A 12,913-nucleotide genomic window follows, 5' to 3' on the forward strand; every position below is an offset into this window, starting at 1 on the left:
CGTTCACAAGGCGTTCTTGCCCTTTCCAATATGGCGGACTCGTTGGGGTATCGCGTCATCAAACAACTTTCTTCCAACGCGCAAGACCGGAAACAAATGTATCAACACAAGCTCAAACAAATGTAAAACCCTACAGATTTCAACAAAGTCTCCGAAATGGGAGTTTCAGGTGCTGCATCTTCGCTGGTGCAAATGTGCATCGTCCGAGTTGCCCAAAACATGGATGAATTGGAGGGAAAGATATCGGGTGGGTTTTGCGTATTGCAAATATTTGATAATTCCTGCTAATGTTTGAGTTTTGAATTATAATGATTGAACATATGTACTTTAAATAAGCGAAATAAAGGTACACAGTTTGACATTTGTAATAATATACTTTCTAGATTTGCCCGTCTTGCTCCTGAAAGAGCTGCTGCCGCATCTTAACATTTATTATCTAGACCGAATTGAACCTGTTGCTCTTACCAAAGGTAAGGAAACATACAGAGAAGACAGTATTTTCACAAGTTTTGTCTGTCTTGTGGTTTTATTTTACCAGTATATTTCCTTATAAACTTGTAAGGTATTTACAACTGTAGGTATCTCCACATCTTCCCTGTGGGCAACAATATGGAGAGATTTGGATCAGACCTGGCGCTGCAGAATAAAGGTAACATAACATTAGTCCATCATAGGAGAATTGAATTGAATGTGGAATACTCTATTCAACTCCTTCTGTGGACCATGTTGGAAGAATATCTACAGTATTTATCCAGAATGGTTGATTTACCTTAAAGTCTGCAAGTACACAACAAGATCACTTAAGAAAGAATCTCTCCTTGTTCAATTTGTTGTGTTCTGTTTTTCAGTCTGGTCTGCCCGGTCAGGACTGGAAACAGAGGTGTTTGGAAAGACTCTTTCACATGGTCATGTTCACCCACGTCAGACAGGGACGATCGTATCTTTCCAACCTCAGCGAAACATCCGTTCTCTCCATGACTGCAGGACACGTCAAGGTCCTCTCTCTCCACGGTTCCAGCAGAAACATCTGCAGACTCGCATCGGAAGAACTGCGGACCATCTTGACCGCCCTGGAGAAAGGGGTGAGATCCCTCAAATTACTGGATGCTAACTCTCTCCTCAAACACGGACGGAAAAACGTGTTGTTTGTTCTCCATCGGCTCTTGGACCATGGGTCTGTTCGAGAGGTGGTTCTGTGGAGAAGTCCACATCCATCTTTTCTGAGCTGGATCACGTCCAGGTGCAGAGGTCCTCGGGGTCAGTTTTCAGTATCGTTGGCAGGGACGTCCAACACTGGAGATCCAGCAGAGGCCCAACATTCAGATTTGGACGTTGGGTATAGTGCAGTTGAAAGGGAACCCACAGCAAAACGCTCTCGCCGAAGTTTAACCTTGGAACTGGAGGACAATCCAGAGCTTTTGTGCAGTACGTTCTTGTCGTCGGGTAGCACCGCTGGCCCCTGTCCTGAGGGACAGATCAACTCTCTTGATTTTGAAGTATCCAGTTGTCAAATCCTTACTACAGTGTCACACGTCCTGCCTTCATGGACGCGTCTTCAGGCGCTACATCTGCACACCGACTGTAAGTACACAACTAGTGTAAAAATTAGTTTTATTAATAATTAAGGTTAATATTTGTCTTGCTATTTACACTGTGGTCTAAAAGTATAAAATACATATACACGTGGACGTCCATACAGAGAAGCAATTTTGTTGGAATTTACTCAATTCTGTCATTTGTTCACCCTCATGTTGTTCAAAACCTATATGACTATTTCTTCTGTGTAACACAAAAGATATTTTGAGAAATGTTTGTGTTCTTCAAAATATATTTTTATGTTCAGCAGAAGAGTCATACATGTGAGATATGAGGGTGAGAAAATTATTATTTTGGGGAGAACTATGTCTTTTATTGACTCATCTTTAAATGTATTCAGGGCTCCTTACAGAGGAGGAGATGTCTGTGTTGGTAGAATCTCTCAGACGGTTGTTTCATAACCCCGGCTGCTCTCTCAGGGATCTCAGCATGAGTCACGTGTGCTGTCACACATCCGTGATCAGCGTGCTGAGCGCATGTCCAACCCTACAGAACCTCTCTTTGGACATCTGGCCGCCTCTGAACAACACGTGGAAGAAGCAGCAACATTTCACACAAAACAAAGGTGATGGGTTTTCTCAAGCTGATCAGCCACTTACTTGCAATAATGTTTAGATTTTTGTTTGAGGGGATGTTTTTTTTTCAATATCAATTTGGGGATTAGAGTTAATGTTTTGTAAACAGTTTATTTCTCTTTTGCTTACAGAGCTCTGCCTTGAAAAACTTGTAGTGAAATCTGCAGATGTGCCGACGACAGTAGAGAGTTTTCTGACTGTTCTGAAATGCGCTCCAAAACTCAGCCATCTTCAAATCACAGGATTTCGTCATGCACAACAACTGTTTCAAACATTATCAGGTGCTCCCACAGACTTACTGATCGTAATGTATTAATAAACTCATATTTACAAATACCATCAATCCTAAAACAGCTTTTCTAGCCTTCTGTTTGTTCCAAAACAGGAGTGCTCAACTCAAAATTGAAATAAGTGACTTGGATTTCGCAGAAAACATTTCAAATGTTTGCTTTGCTTTATTGTGTGTGTTTTTCATGTGATTAATATTTTGTGTTAAAATAAGATGATGTCTCTGTTAACTGCAGTATCTAATCCAGTCCTCAAAATATTACATCTGGAGGACATAAACTTGGCCAGCTGTCATCGGGAGATCCTTCATCTACTGGAAAAGTCGATGTTAGAAGGTAAGTCGAGTAATCGCTGCTGAAATGAGTTTTAGGCTATAAACAGATGATTGATGATGTTTTTCCATCGCAGGATTGTTCTTTAAAGACTGTAGACTGCTGGATAAATGTACAGTAAAGAAAGACTTCCTTGTGCCATTTGTAAATGCGCTGAAAAGAATCTCATCTCTCCAGACCCTGACATTGGCACACAACCGTCTGGGTGAGACAACACGACACACAATAGCAACAGACCTCCAGAGAATCTACTCGCATAGGTCCTTGCAGAATCAGAGCACTTGTCATTGGAGTTCTAAATATTTTCAGAGGGTTTATAAAGTTGCTAATGCACTTTATTTTACAATCTTTAAATCGATTCTGTAGATTCCACCAAACATGAGTGCAGAATTCTGCATTAGCAGCTAAATATTACGGTTTTAAAGTGACCTTAACATATTCTTTCACCAGCCACGGGTGCCATAGAAATGGCTGAGCTGTTTTCAGGAAGCTGCCCCAGCAACATTACACACTTGGACCTCAGGTAATTGATAACATAATGATGCATGTCTCGTCAAAACGCTCACATTTCTGAATCCAGAATTACAACTTGGAACATCATAATTTTATAAAAGTGTTGGTTTGATGGTTGTCAGTTGATGAGGGTTACCGTCTAAACCAGGACATAATCAGTTTCAGGAGTAGTTGTGGTCATTCCTACACACTTGAAGGATGCACTTGTAGTGTAACTAAAACCGTTCATGTTTTTTCTACAGCTCAAACTTCATTCTTCCAGCTGAACTCCTGCAATTCGCACAGCTTATAGAAACATACAGACCAACTCAGCGACCTCTGCTGGATCTGCGGTTTAATCCGCTTGATCGTGACCCAGAAGTCAAAGTTCAAGCTGTTAGAAAGCTCATCCCATACTGTAATATATTAACTGACGACTGGGACTCTAGATCCACTATGGCAGAGCACATCAGTGTGATGTGAGGCGTCTGTGCTGCAAGGTTTGGAAAACGATTCACTGGCAACAATTTACAATAACATTCAAATGGTTGATGTGAAAAAATAGCCTATTGTAAGAAAATATGCGATACTATTCAGATACCCTGTCAAAGAGTATATTTTGCACTAAATACCAGCTGCATGTACAGTATTTATGAATGAATTACTGTAATGTTAATGAATTGTCTTTATCTGTATCTGCAACTAGTCTTTGACACCTACATCAGAACAAACGATTTCTATAAGCAGATCTGTAACATTTCGCAATACCGTTGGTCCGTTTACACAAATCCAGCATTACCACTGTGTGTGTGTTGTGCACTTTTAATGGCAATGATAGTAATAGTGAATTTGTTATATAATGTTTATAAATAATAAACCAACCACTTAACCCCAATGTCTTTAAATTCTAAAGTCAGTATGTGTAATCTGGTCTGCCGCTCTTATGACGCTCAGACAACTCCTCTCTGGTCATCGTGTGAGCGCTGGTGAAAGACGAACGAGACGGCAGCATCCCACGATGCCTGCAGCACAGGGTCCCTCAGGCCTCTCTTATCGGCACAGTGATGCCAGTTGGACAGATCGCAGGTGCAGTCCGAGTCTTCAGGTGGAGGACGTACCTGTCTACCGTTTACACAGCGCCTGCAGCGTAACCTGAACAAAACATTAAATAATTAATGTTGAAATGTGAAACACTGATCACTTGAAGTTCGAACAATCTGTGAACTATGAATCTATTGCGCAACCCCATGCAGTGACATTACCTTTCATGTGTATCGCTGATGGTGTCCTCGTTGAGCAAGAAGAGTTCACGTAGCTCTCCGAGAGAGAAATGACGTTCCACGTCCTGTTCCTCATCTACAACACAGCTACTCAGAGCTTTCTTATGAGCCTGCCTCTGCAAGATCTTCTCCTCTATGGTCCCTGTCTAAATACATAAGAAGACCATTATTACTTAATGGTTACGAGATGCAAAAAATACTACAGAAATAACTTAAATCCGTAACACGTGCTCTTGAACTCACCGACAGCAGTCTGTAGATGTAGCATGTTTTTTTCTGGCCATCTCGCCACACCCTGGCCATCGCTTGCTCGTCATTGGCTGGATTCCAGTCAGGGTCAAACATCACCAAACGGTTTGCACCAATCAGATTAAGGCCACAGCCTCCTGCCTTACTGCTGAGCATGAATATAAACTCTGGATTCTGTGAGAAAGACATTAAACTTTGTAAGAGCTTCATGTAACCCAATTAAACAACCGAAACTCAAATAAAACGCTCACAGAGGGGCTGTTGAATCTCTCCACAATCTTGGCTCTCTTCTTGATGGACATTGTTCCATCCAGCCTAACATAAAGGTATCTATTTACAAAGAAAAATGGTTATTAACCTTTGGTAAAAGTTGTGAATTCGTACAGAATTTGAGCTCCGGGTTCCGTTATACCATAAGTAACAATGTTAGATTTATATGATCTAAATGTCTCACCTTCTGGCCCGACACAGTTTCTCAAACAAATCTAAAGTCTGCGTGTAGTTAGAGACCAGAACGACTTTATCACTTGTTGTACTCCTGGTCATTGCCAGAATATAGTCCAGTACCAGCATCTTCCCTGAAATAATAATATAATATCGGCCTTAGATATCAAGTTCAGAAATAAAATCTAGTGATACCAAAGAATCTTAAAGTATGGGAGGCAAAAATAACACTGTAATGAGGTTGTATTATTATTACAGTATATTATAATCTAGGCCTATTTATTGGTTATTGTATAAAATACTGGGTTTATTCTTCAGATTTATCCACTCTACTTCATGACCTCCTGACACTTTTCGATTTCATATTAAATTTTATTTACAAAAGCAGCCTAGTTTTTATAAAATGATGGTGAGATAAATAAAAATATATGTGAAAAATATATCAAGTATACCAGAAAGTTGTGGCTCTACGGCTTTAGTTGAATAATTCTGGGGGAAAAGGTCTATGGCTCCATCAAAACCTTCCTCTCCTGCCAAACACTTCTCATAAATCAATGCTGGATCTGAAAGAGAATCAATTGATATCAATTTATCAATTAATAAATAAGAGCACTTGAAATGTATAAAGATAAATACACAACAAAGACAAATGAATGTCGTCTATAGAGCTCCTGATGTTGACGTCACACTATCCAAACTCCGCCATTTTGGCAGGCCTTCATGAGAGCACTGGAGCGGCTGTAGCATTGATATTGATCGAACAATAATTTAAAACCAGACTGTTTAGACCTTACTATTTCAAAATGGTGTACAGTTGCTGTGCACCAGAATGCCAGCACGGGGAGGGGAAATAAAAAAAAATCATTTTATTTTGATTTCATGAATGATGTCTACTGTAAATTTACTCACAGCGACTTAGCTATGCTAGCTATACAAACAAGGACAGCTTGAGTCGATTACATTAGCTAACAACACAGTTGACTTACCCTTCCAATGAAGACAAAGCAGGTTTTAGCCGGCAGACTCCAGAGTTTAATATTTATCACAAAATTAGACTGCATCCATTTGTATCTCTACAGGCTTTTTTTGTTTTTTTTAAAGAGTCTCCGGATTAGGACGAGAGAACGTTGATCAGGTAATGTTAGATATCAGGATAGTGCAGATCCGTTCCTTTATTGCAGTGACACTCAAATCTGGCTGGCAAGATACCATTTTCCTGTCGAGTTCAGCCCGACTGATAAAACACACCTGAAGAAGCTAATCGCGTTCGCTCTCGAACAGTTTGATTTACTTCTTCAGGTGTGTTTTATCAGAGTTGGGGCTAAACTTGACAGGAAAATTAATCTCGCGAACAAGATTTGAGTTGCTTTACTGCTTTTATTGATGCACGTTTAAAGTAACTCGGGGGCATTATAGAAACCCGTTATGTTTAATCTATTACGTTTTGGTATGTACATGTCTATGTTTTTTTAAATAAAGTGTGCAGTGAACTCCGTTGCTTTAAAACTCATGCTGGTGCCATTCATTTCACATTCGCTCCCGGCTGTCCTTGCCTGCCTAGCCAGCATGGTGGTGTAAAGAGAATGGGTCACGTGATCTGAGCTCTATACACTAATAAAAATGTCAAAGATAAAGATGACCACTTACGATTACAGAGCTTCTTAAGTGATGTGATGGAGGAAAGGGAAGAAACGCTGATCTTGCCCGTCTGCAGACTTTCTATGGGTTTGGCTTGTTTCAAGAATAACTTGTAAAGCTCTTTCTGAAGAGGAGTCAGACTGAAAAACACACATTTGTCATTAATATTTGCAATGTCCACAAAGTCTCATTGAAACGAAACAAAAACTATCCGAACACTTTTATGAGACTGTTGCTTTAGACCATAGTAAGTGTGACTCTCTCTTACCGGCAAAAGACAACTTCTTCAATTTTCACAGGCAGGTACTTGGACAGAATATCTGAGGTTCTTCGAATCAAACACCTACAAAACACATTTCAATCAAGATCGTTTGTATAGAGTCATATCAGCCACATATGCAACACCCAGTGATCACCCACAGTCCACCTGACCATAACTGCAAAGTTGCCTAGACTTCATGTCATGAATCAAACAGCTTACTCACCTGTTAACAATGCCTATGAGTTCCTTGAGTTTCTCCTCTCCGGCAGCTCTATCTTTATCACTAGCGTCCGCGTCACGACCCTTCAGGATCGGAATCTCAAAGCGCTTCTTAAACTCCTGAGCCGTGCCTGTGAAACGCAACAGATTGAACCTTTCCAGTAAATATTTCAAACAAAAGTACATTTTTCCACAGAGCCAAACAGCAATTTTCTTACCCAAGATCCCAGAATTGACAAAGTGCACAAGGCTAAAATACTCCAGTAAATCGTTCTGTATGGGGGTCCCGGATATCAACACTCTCCTCCTAGCATGCATAGAGTTCAGAGCCTGATACGTCTGATTATCAGAGTTCTTCAGCCTGTGACCCTAAATAAATAACACAGATAGTGTCATACGGCACAAACAGAAAAGATATACTGTATGCATAAATACTATAAGCATTCTACAAAGTCTATTGCATTCAAGTCATTTATCATTATTGGATATAAAATAATTTTAATGCTAAAGCTATTTTACCCATTGATATTTTATTATCTTAGCTTTTGTATTCATTTCCATGATTTGTCCAGCCTTTTAGCTCCCAAAATATCCTCTCATATCATTTTATGTTAAAAACGTTTTCTGTGACCGTGGGAACACATGTTATGCCTTTTTTAATATGGTACCTCATCACAAATGACCAGTCCAACTTTGCCTCTGTGCAGGACCTCAGCATGCAGCCGGAACGTTTCGTAGGATATGATCAGGATTGGAGTCGGCACCCTCAAGCCATGCTGGGAAATGAAGTTTACTGAAAAAATGTGTAAAGCATAAACCTGTTTTTAAAAACCCTATAGAGATATTCACATCAAATTTGAGAAATGCCCTAAATTTTCAAATTAAATAAAGGCTTTATACAACTTTTACTCAAAAGCATTCATAAGAAACACGCACAAGTCTTTGACTATTTGAGTCCTTTTAATACCAAGTTTGCGGTCTATTTCCTCTTTGGATCCGCCGTCGATGGCGACAGGCTGCACGCGACCTCCGAGCCACTTGCCCACTTCGTTGTACCAGTTGCGCACCAGACTGGATGGAGACACCACGATGACCTTGTCGATCTCGGGTTTGAAATCAGGGCTCTGTCTCAGTAATGTCCACATGAGAGTGATGCACTGCAGCGTCTTGCCCAGCCCCATCTCATCTGCCATTATACACCCGTATGAATCAGGAATACGTCTTCCAGTCACACAGTCCCACAGAAACTTCACACCCTTTGAAAAAAAATACACAGCCTCAGTAAGAATGCAGGAAGTTACAATGACGAATTATGCACATTTGCATCAAAATCACTTTTAGTGCATTTAAGATAAGATCACAATACATCTGATTTCTATAAGCATCACAAGATCATACCTCTCTTTGATGTGGTCGAAGCACTTTACTGAGCACTGGATCTACAACCACATGCACTGGCACCGTGTCCCTGGAAAAGTCATGGATCACAAGTTTGTCATTATAAAGTGGCTGCAGACTAATACCGTGCGACTCTTAATATGGGCAGACAAGAATGAGAATGTAAAGAATGACACAAACTTGTCTGTTTTAAGGAGCTCATGAGCACTGAGAACAGGTGGCTCATACAGAACCAGAGCTCCATCTTCAAATGGGTCATGCAGGGCTTTCCTCACACCGGCACGCCTCAGTCCCAGAGCCCGCAGACCCAATGGGCCTGATCAGAACAAAGGCATTAGGTACACAGTCAGGTGTACCTAACAAAGTTTATTTTAAACATTACTATAACTATTATTATTGATAATCCTTCTGTGTCTACCTGTATAATTTTGGATTGGAACCTTGAACGGCTTCGATAAGATCTTGCGGATGAAAGCTTCCTGTACAAGAAATGACAGATACATCAGCCAGCATACGTATACAAAACAAGTCGACACACACTCATTCTCATTCTTTATGATTAAAATGTTTTCCTTCCGATAAAATGTCGGGGAAATCACAAGTGTATGCGAATTATGCAAAAACTAGAATTGTTTCTAATCCACTCACATGTTCATTGCCATCAGCACACACAGGTCTGTTGGTCAACTGTGTCAGGGCTTTTCTGTAAGGAGAGATGTAGTTTTCTTGACAGTCTCTCTTTCTTTGTGATGACTGTAGGAGTTAACAGAGCAAATTACATCACGTGGTCATGACAGTCCATAACAGGCTTTAAATGTGTCATTGTGCAGCATTAACATGGTTATGAATCTTACAACATCAGGCTCCCAGTCCTCATCTTCTGAATCCGGCTCCTGTTTCCTTTTAGCCACCTGACTGGGTGCTAAACTTCTCCTCTGGAATAATAAAACAATAAAAACATTTATGTCTTCAAAAGCGCATATACATTTATGTCAAGTTTGATAATGTAACCTACCATGTTGTGTCAGACCACCATCCACTTTTAATCAACAAACAAATGTAACAGGATGTCCATGCTCCACCTTATATTCTTCCTTTATTTAATTTGTCGTCGATGAAAGATTTCGGCGTCGTCCACCTTTATATGAACCCTAAACGTAATTCTTCAGTCAAATATGTAGTTTTAAACTAAAGAAAACATCTTGATTTGACCCATTTTAACGACACGAAGAAGCCTTGTTATTAAACATTAGCGCAGTCATTTGAGAGTCCCGCGCGCAGGTCACACAGCTCTACGGCGAGAGGAGAGGCTCATACTTTGCGTAACGCTTTTCAAGAAATGGCGCTGTTAACTCTCAACCAGGACGAGTAAATGTAGAAATGTCTCTTTTCACTAGTGACAGCTGTATTCGTTTTCTAAATATTTTTGTTAGTATTTGTGTGCCGTGAAAACATATTGTGGTCGATATAATTAACTTAATTACGCAGTCTGTCCAGCAGATGGCGCAGTATAGTTACGTATACGGAGAGCAGCGTACAGATGGCAGTCACCTCTGAGAAGAAAAGTGATTGAGTTTTGTTTATATATTTTATTTCATGGTTATATTTTGCGTGAAAAGTTTGTTTGAAACGCAGGGAATAACAAATTATATACAGTTCCGGGCCACCATTGACTTCCATATAAAAACGACTTTGGTTGTCAATAGTGCCCCAGAACTGTTAAGTTTCCCATATTCTTCTAAATATCTTCTTTTGTGTTCAACAGAACAAATAATTACACAGTCTTTGAACAACCTTAGGGTGAGTTAACAGTGACGGGAGTTTCTTTTTTGGGTGAACTTTCCTTTTAAATCATGATTTTCTATACGCTACATTCGCATTTTGATATTTGGGGGCAGTAACAGTGCATTACAAAAAAATATTAGTTCAAAAATAGTAATAATCGTATTCATATACTGTACATTAAATGTAAATAAACATGGCACAGAGTGTCCTTATCTGATCGTCCCTTTCAAGAGAGGGTGATCACAGGTTCTTTATCTCTGGATTAAAGAACAAAACTGTGCCGGGTTGTGTGTTACACCAATACAGCTGTCTAACTTTTGATGTGTTTAAACAATTGCTAAGGTGTTGCCAGGGGTTTCTGGGCAGTTGCTAGGGCATTGCTCCGATGCTTTGTGTGGTTGCCAGGCTGGCCAGTGGGTGACAGTGATGGGAAAATAAAGTCTTACGAAATAAAACGTGACTACACACAAAGAAAAATTGTATTTCTTTTTAAATGCATCATTTGTATAAAAATCTGAGCAATATGTTTAAATGTATATACACTTTATAAATAATAAAAAATATAACTATGATAACATGTATACAAAAACTACAATAAATACATACATCAAACAATAGCAGTAATTGCCCTTAAATAAAGTTGGGGATGCACAGCACCCAAAGAGTTAAGGGATGTCAACGTACAAACCATCTCTAAAGGCTGCAGGGAAACAAAATTATAACCACTTAAAAAATCTTTGACTCTGATAGGATCAAAACTCAAAGCTGACTAAAACGTCCTCCCTAATCATAAAAAAGCATACTTTAAAGTAAAAGTAAGAGGGGTTATTATAAAGAACGTGACATGACAATAAAAAGCTATGCATCTTTCTGACATATTGAACTGTTGTGAAAGAGCTCAATACTTATAATTTGTCAGTGCCAAAAACAGACATTCGGGGAAATATAGCAAAAGACAGGTCTGAAACACAACAAATCTCACAAAAGATAACAATTATGATAACAAATTAAAATCGGATCAAAAATGCACAAAAATTCATCTTATTAAAATCCCTGTTACTTTTAAAACAAATTGTAATTTGTCATGTTTAAGTACAAAATCTTTATCACCATTGAAATAAACCACATCATCGAGTTCTCATTATTGAAATGCAGACATTTGCTTTCACTTTTTAAGTCATTCTCATCATTCCATTAGTGATTTTGATCAATTTTCTTTACAGTAACAAAGCAATTCATGAATGTAATAATTAATTGTAATTTCTTTAAGCGGAACTTGGGGTGAAATACATCAGAGAGATGTTTTTATCAGGCCCTTTCTCACATCTCATAGAAAGTTACACATGTCTAAAGAGTGAAGTTAAGGTAAACCATATGATTAGAGAGTACCGTAACTCTAAGAAATGTAATGGAGCAGTCTGTCCTTCCCACTGCAAGACTGTAGATTATAGAGGCGTAACTACACATACCACATTTATAGTGGAAATTCATGCTTTAGAACACCACATTTAATATCCAGGCACATCTAGACCGCCGCCCACTGTCCCTACCTGAGGTCACGTATGCTTTGGTATAGTTTTCCTCACGTGTAATCAATCAAAACAAAAAACATCACAAGACATGATGTTGTTGTAATAAAAAAGTTTGGTTAAGCGGTTATCACAGAAGTTTAAGACAGTTTGGACAGCAAACAGTGTTCAATTTGACAAACAGTACACAATAATGAATGATATAGTTTGGCTATGTATGTCTTAACAAAAACAAGTCTCACCAAAAACAAAAAATGTGTGAAAATCTGAAGTGATCTGCATTCTTATTGGACGGTCCGTTTTTTCGCTTTGCTTATGGGGTGAGATTTTTTGCACTAGATGAATATAAAACATTTGTTTTTTTGCCGCGTGTCTATATGAAAGGCCTCATAAGAATCTATTGTTTTTGTTTTTAGAAAGTTATCGCGACGAGCATTCGCACAGAATATTCAGGGGAAATGTGAATGGGACGCAAGACTGTACAACTCATTGACCAGACTATCTGTCTTTCTCCAACAATCATGTTTGAATTACTTGTCATTGCATTGTCACTGTAAATGTGCTTTCTACACTGATTCAGATCTAATCCATAATTGAAAAAGTGCACAAAGAAACAGAAAATCACTCATGCAGTGAGAGAAAGGGTTTAGTGAAAAAGTTTGAGTGGACCCTAAGTTAAAGAGGTATTTCTTGAACTGAACAGATGCTGGTGAATGTGCTTAAGAAAACGGTCCAGCTGGATGTGTGGATGAGTGTGTGTTTGTGTTAGTTTGTATATTACACTAAGGGCACAAATATGAAGACACAAGCTGGTCAACCTGCATTG

The 12,913-nt window shown here is 39.2% G+C and overlaps 2 protein-coding genes across 3 annotated transcripts; one reads left to right on the forward strand and one right to left on the reverse strand.

Moving 5' to 3' along the window:
* The first annotated feature begins 12 nt into the window (after positions 1-12).
* Positions 13-4,479, forward strand: lrrc41 (leucine rich repeat containing 41). 2 transcript variants are annotated; one of them, XM_079460000.1, is made up of 11 exons: positions 32-247; positions 384-470; positions 579-649; positions 849-1,581; positions 1,937-2,161; positions 2,303-2,452; positions 2,696-2,794; positions 2,868-2,996; positions 3,242-3,314; positions 3,547-3,783; positions 4,238-4,479. In XM_079460000.1, the coding sequence occupies exons 1-10, from the start codon at positions 157-159 to the stop codon at positions 3,764-3,766; spliced, it is 1,878 nt and encodes a 625-aa protein (XP_079316126.1). In that variant the 5' UTR covers positions 32-156; the 3' UTR covers positions 3,767-3,783; positions 4,238-4,479. The 2 variants fall into 2 exon arrangements, with proteins under 2 accessions (XP_079316125.1, XP_079316126.1); XM_079459999.1 differs by having other exon boundaries at positions 13-247; positions 3,547-4,260.
* Positions 3,584-10,097, reverse strand: rad54l (RAD54 like). Its single transcript, XM_079459998.1, has 18 exons — positions 9,789-10,097; positions 9,628-9,708; positions 9,422-9,526; positions 9,192-9,252; positions 8,954-9,089; positions 8,774-8,843; positions 8,343-8,631; positions 8,044-8,168; positions 7,594-7,744; positions 7,380-7,506; positions 7,163-7,237; positions 6,904-7,034; positions 5,709-5,819; positions 5,267-5,390; positions 5,064-5,142; positions 4,807-4,986; positions 4,546-4,709; positions 3,584-4,435 (listed from the first exon to the last, which is right to left on the reverse strand). Exons 1-18 carry the CDS (start codon positions 9,789-9,791, stop codon positions 4,234-4,236), a joined length of 2,214 nt encoding a protein of 737 aa, XP_079316124.1. The 5' UTR covers positions 9,792-10,097; the 3' UTR covers positions 3,584-4,233.
* Positions 10,098-12,913: the final 2,816 nt, after the last annotated feature.

This window comes from Barbatula barbatula (assembly GCF_947034865.1).
Source record: "Barbatula barbatula genome assembly, chromosome: 7".
Lineage (NCBI taxonomy): Eukaryota > Metazoa > Chordata > Actinopteri > Cypriniformes > Nemacheilidae > Barbatula > Barbatula barbatula.

Bases quoted from the DNA above. Each gene is read 5' to 3' on its own strand.
- lrrc41 (XM_079459999.1), top strand. From the start codon at position 157: ATGGGAGTTTCAGGTGCTGCATCTTCGCTGGTGCAAATGTGCATCGTC. The intron at 650-848 runs GTAACATAACAT...TCTGTTTTTCAG, and splicing joins CCTGGCGCTGCAGAATAAAG to TCTGGTCTGCCCGGTCAGGA. The intron at 3,315-3,546 runs GTAATTGATAAC...TTTTTTCTACAG, and splicing joins ATTACACACTTGGACCTCAG to CTCAAACTTCATTCTTCCAG.
- rad54l (XM_079459998.1), bottom strand. The intron at 5,820-6,903 runs GTAAGTGGTCAT...ATTCTCTTTCAG, and splicing joins ACTTAAGAAGCTCTGTAATC to ATCCAGCATTGATTTATGAG. The intron at 5,143-5,266 runs GTGAGACATTTA...CTTTGTAAATAG, and splicing joins AAACTGTGTCGGGCCAGAAG to ATACCTTTATGTTAGGCTGG.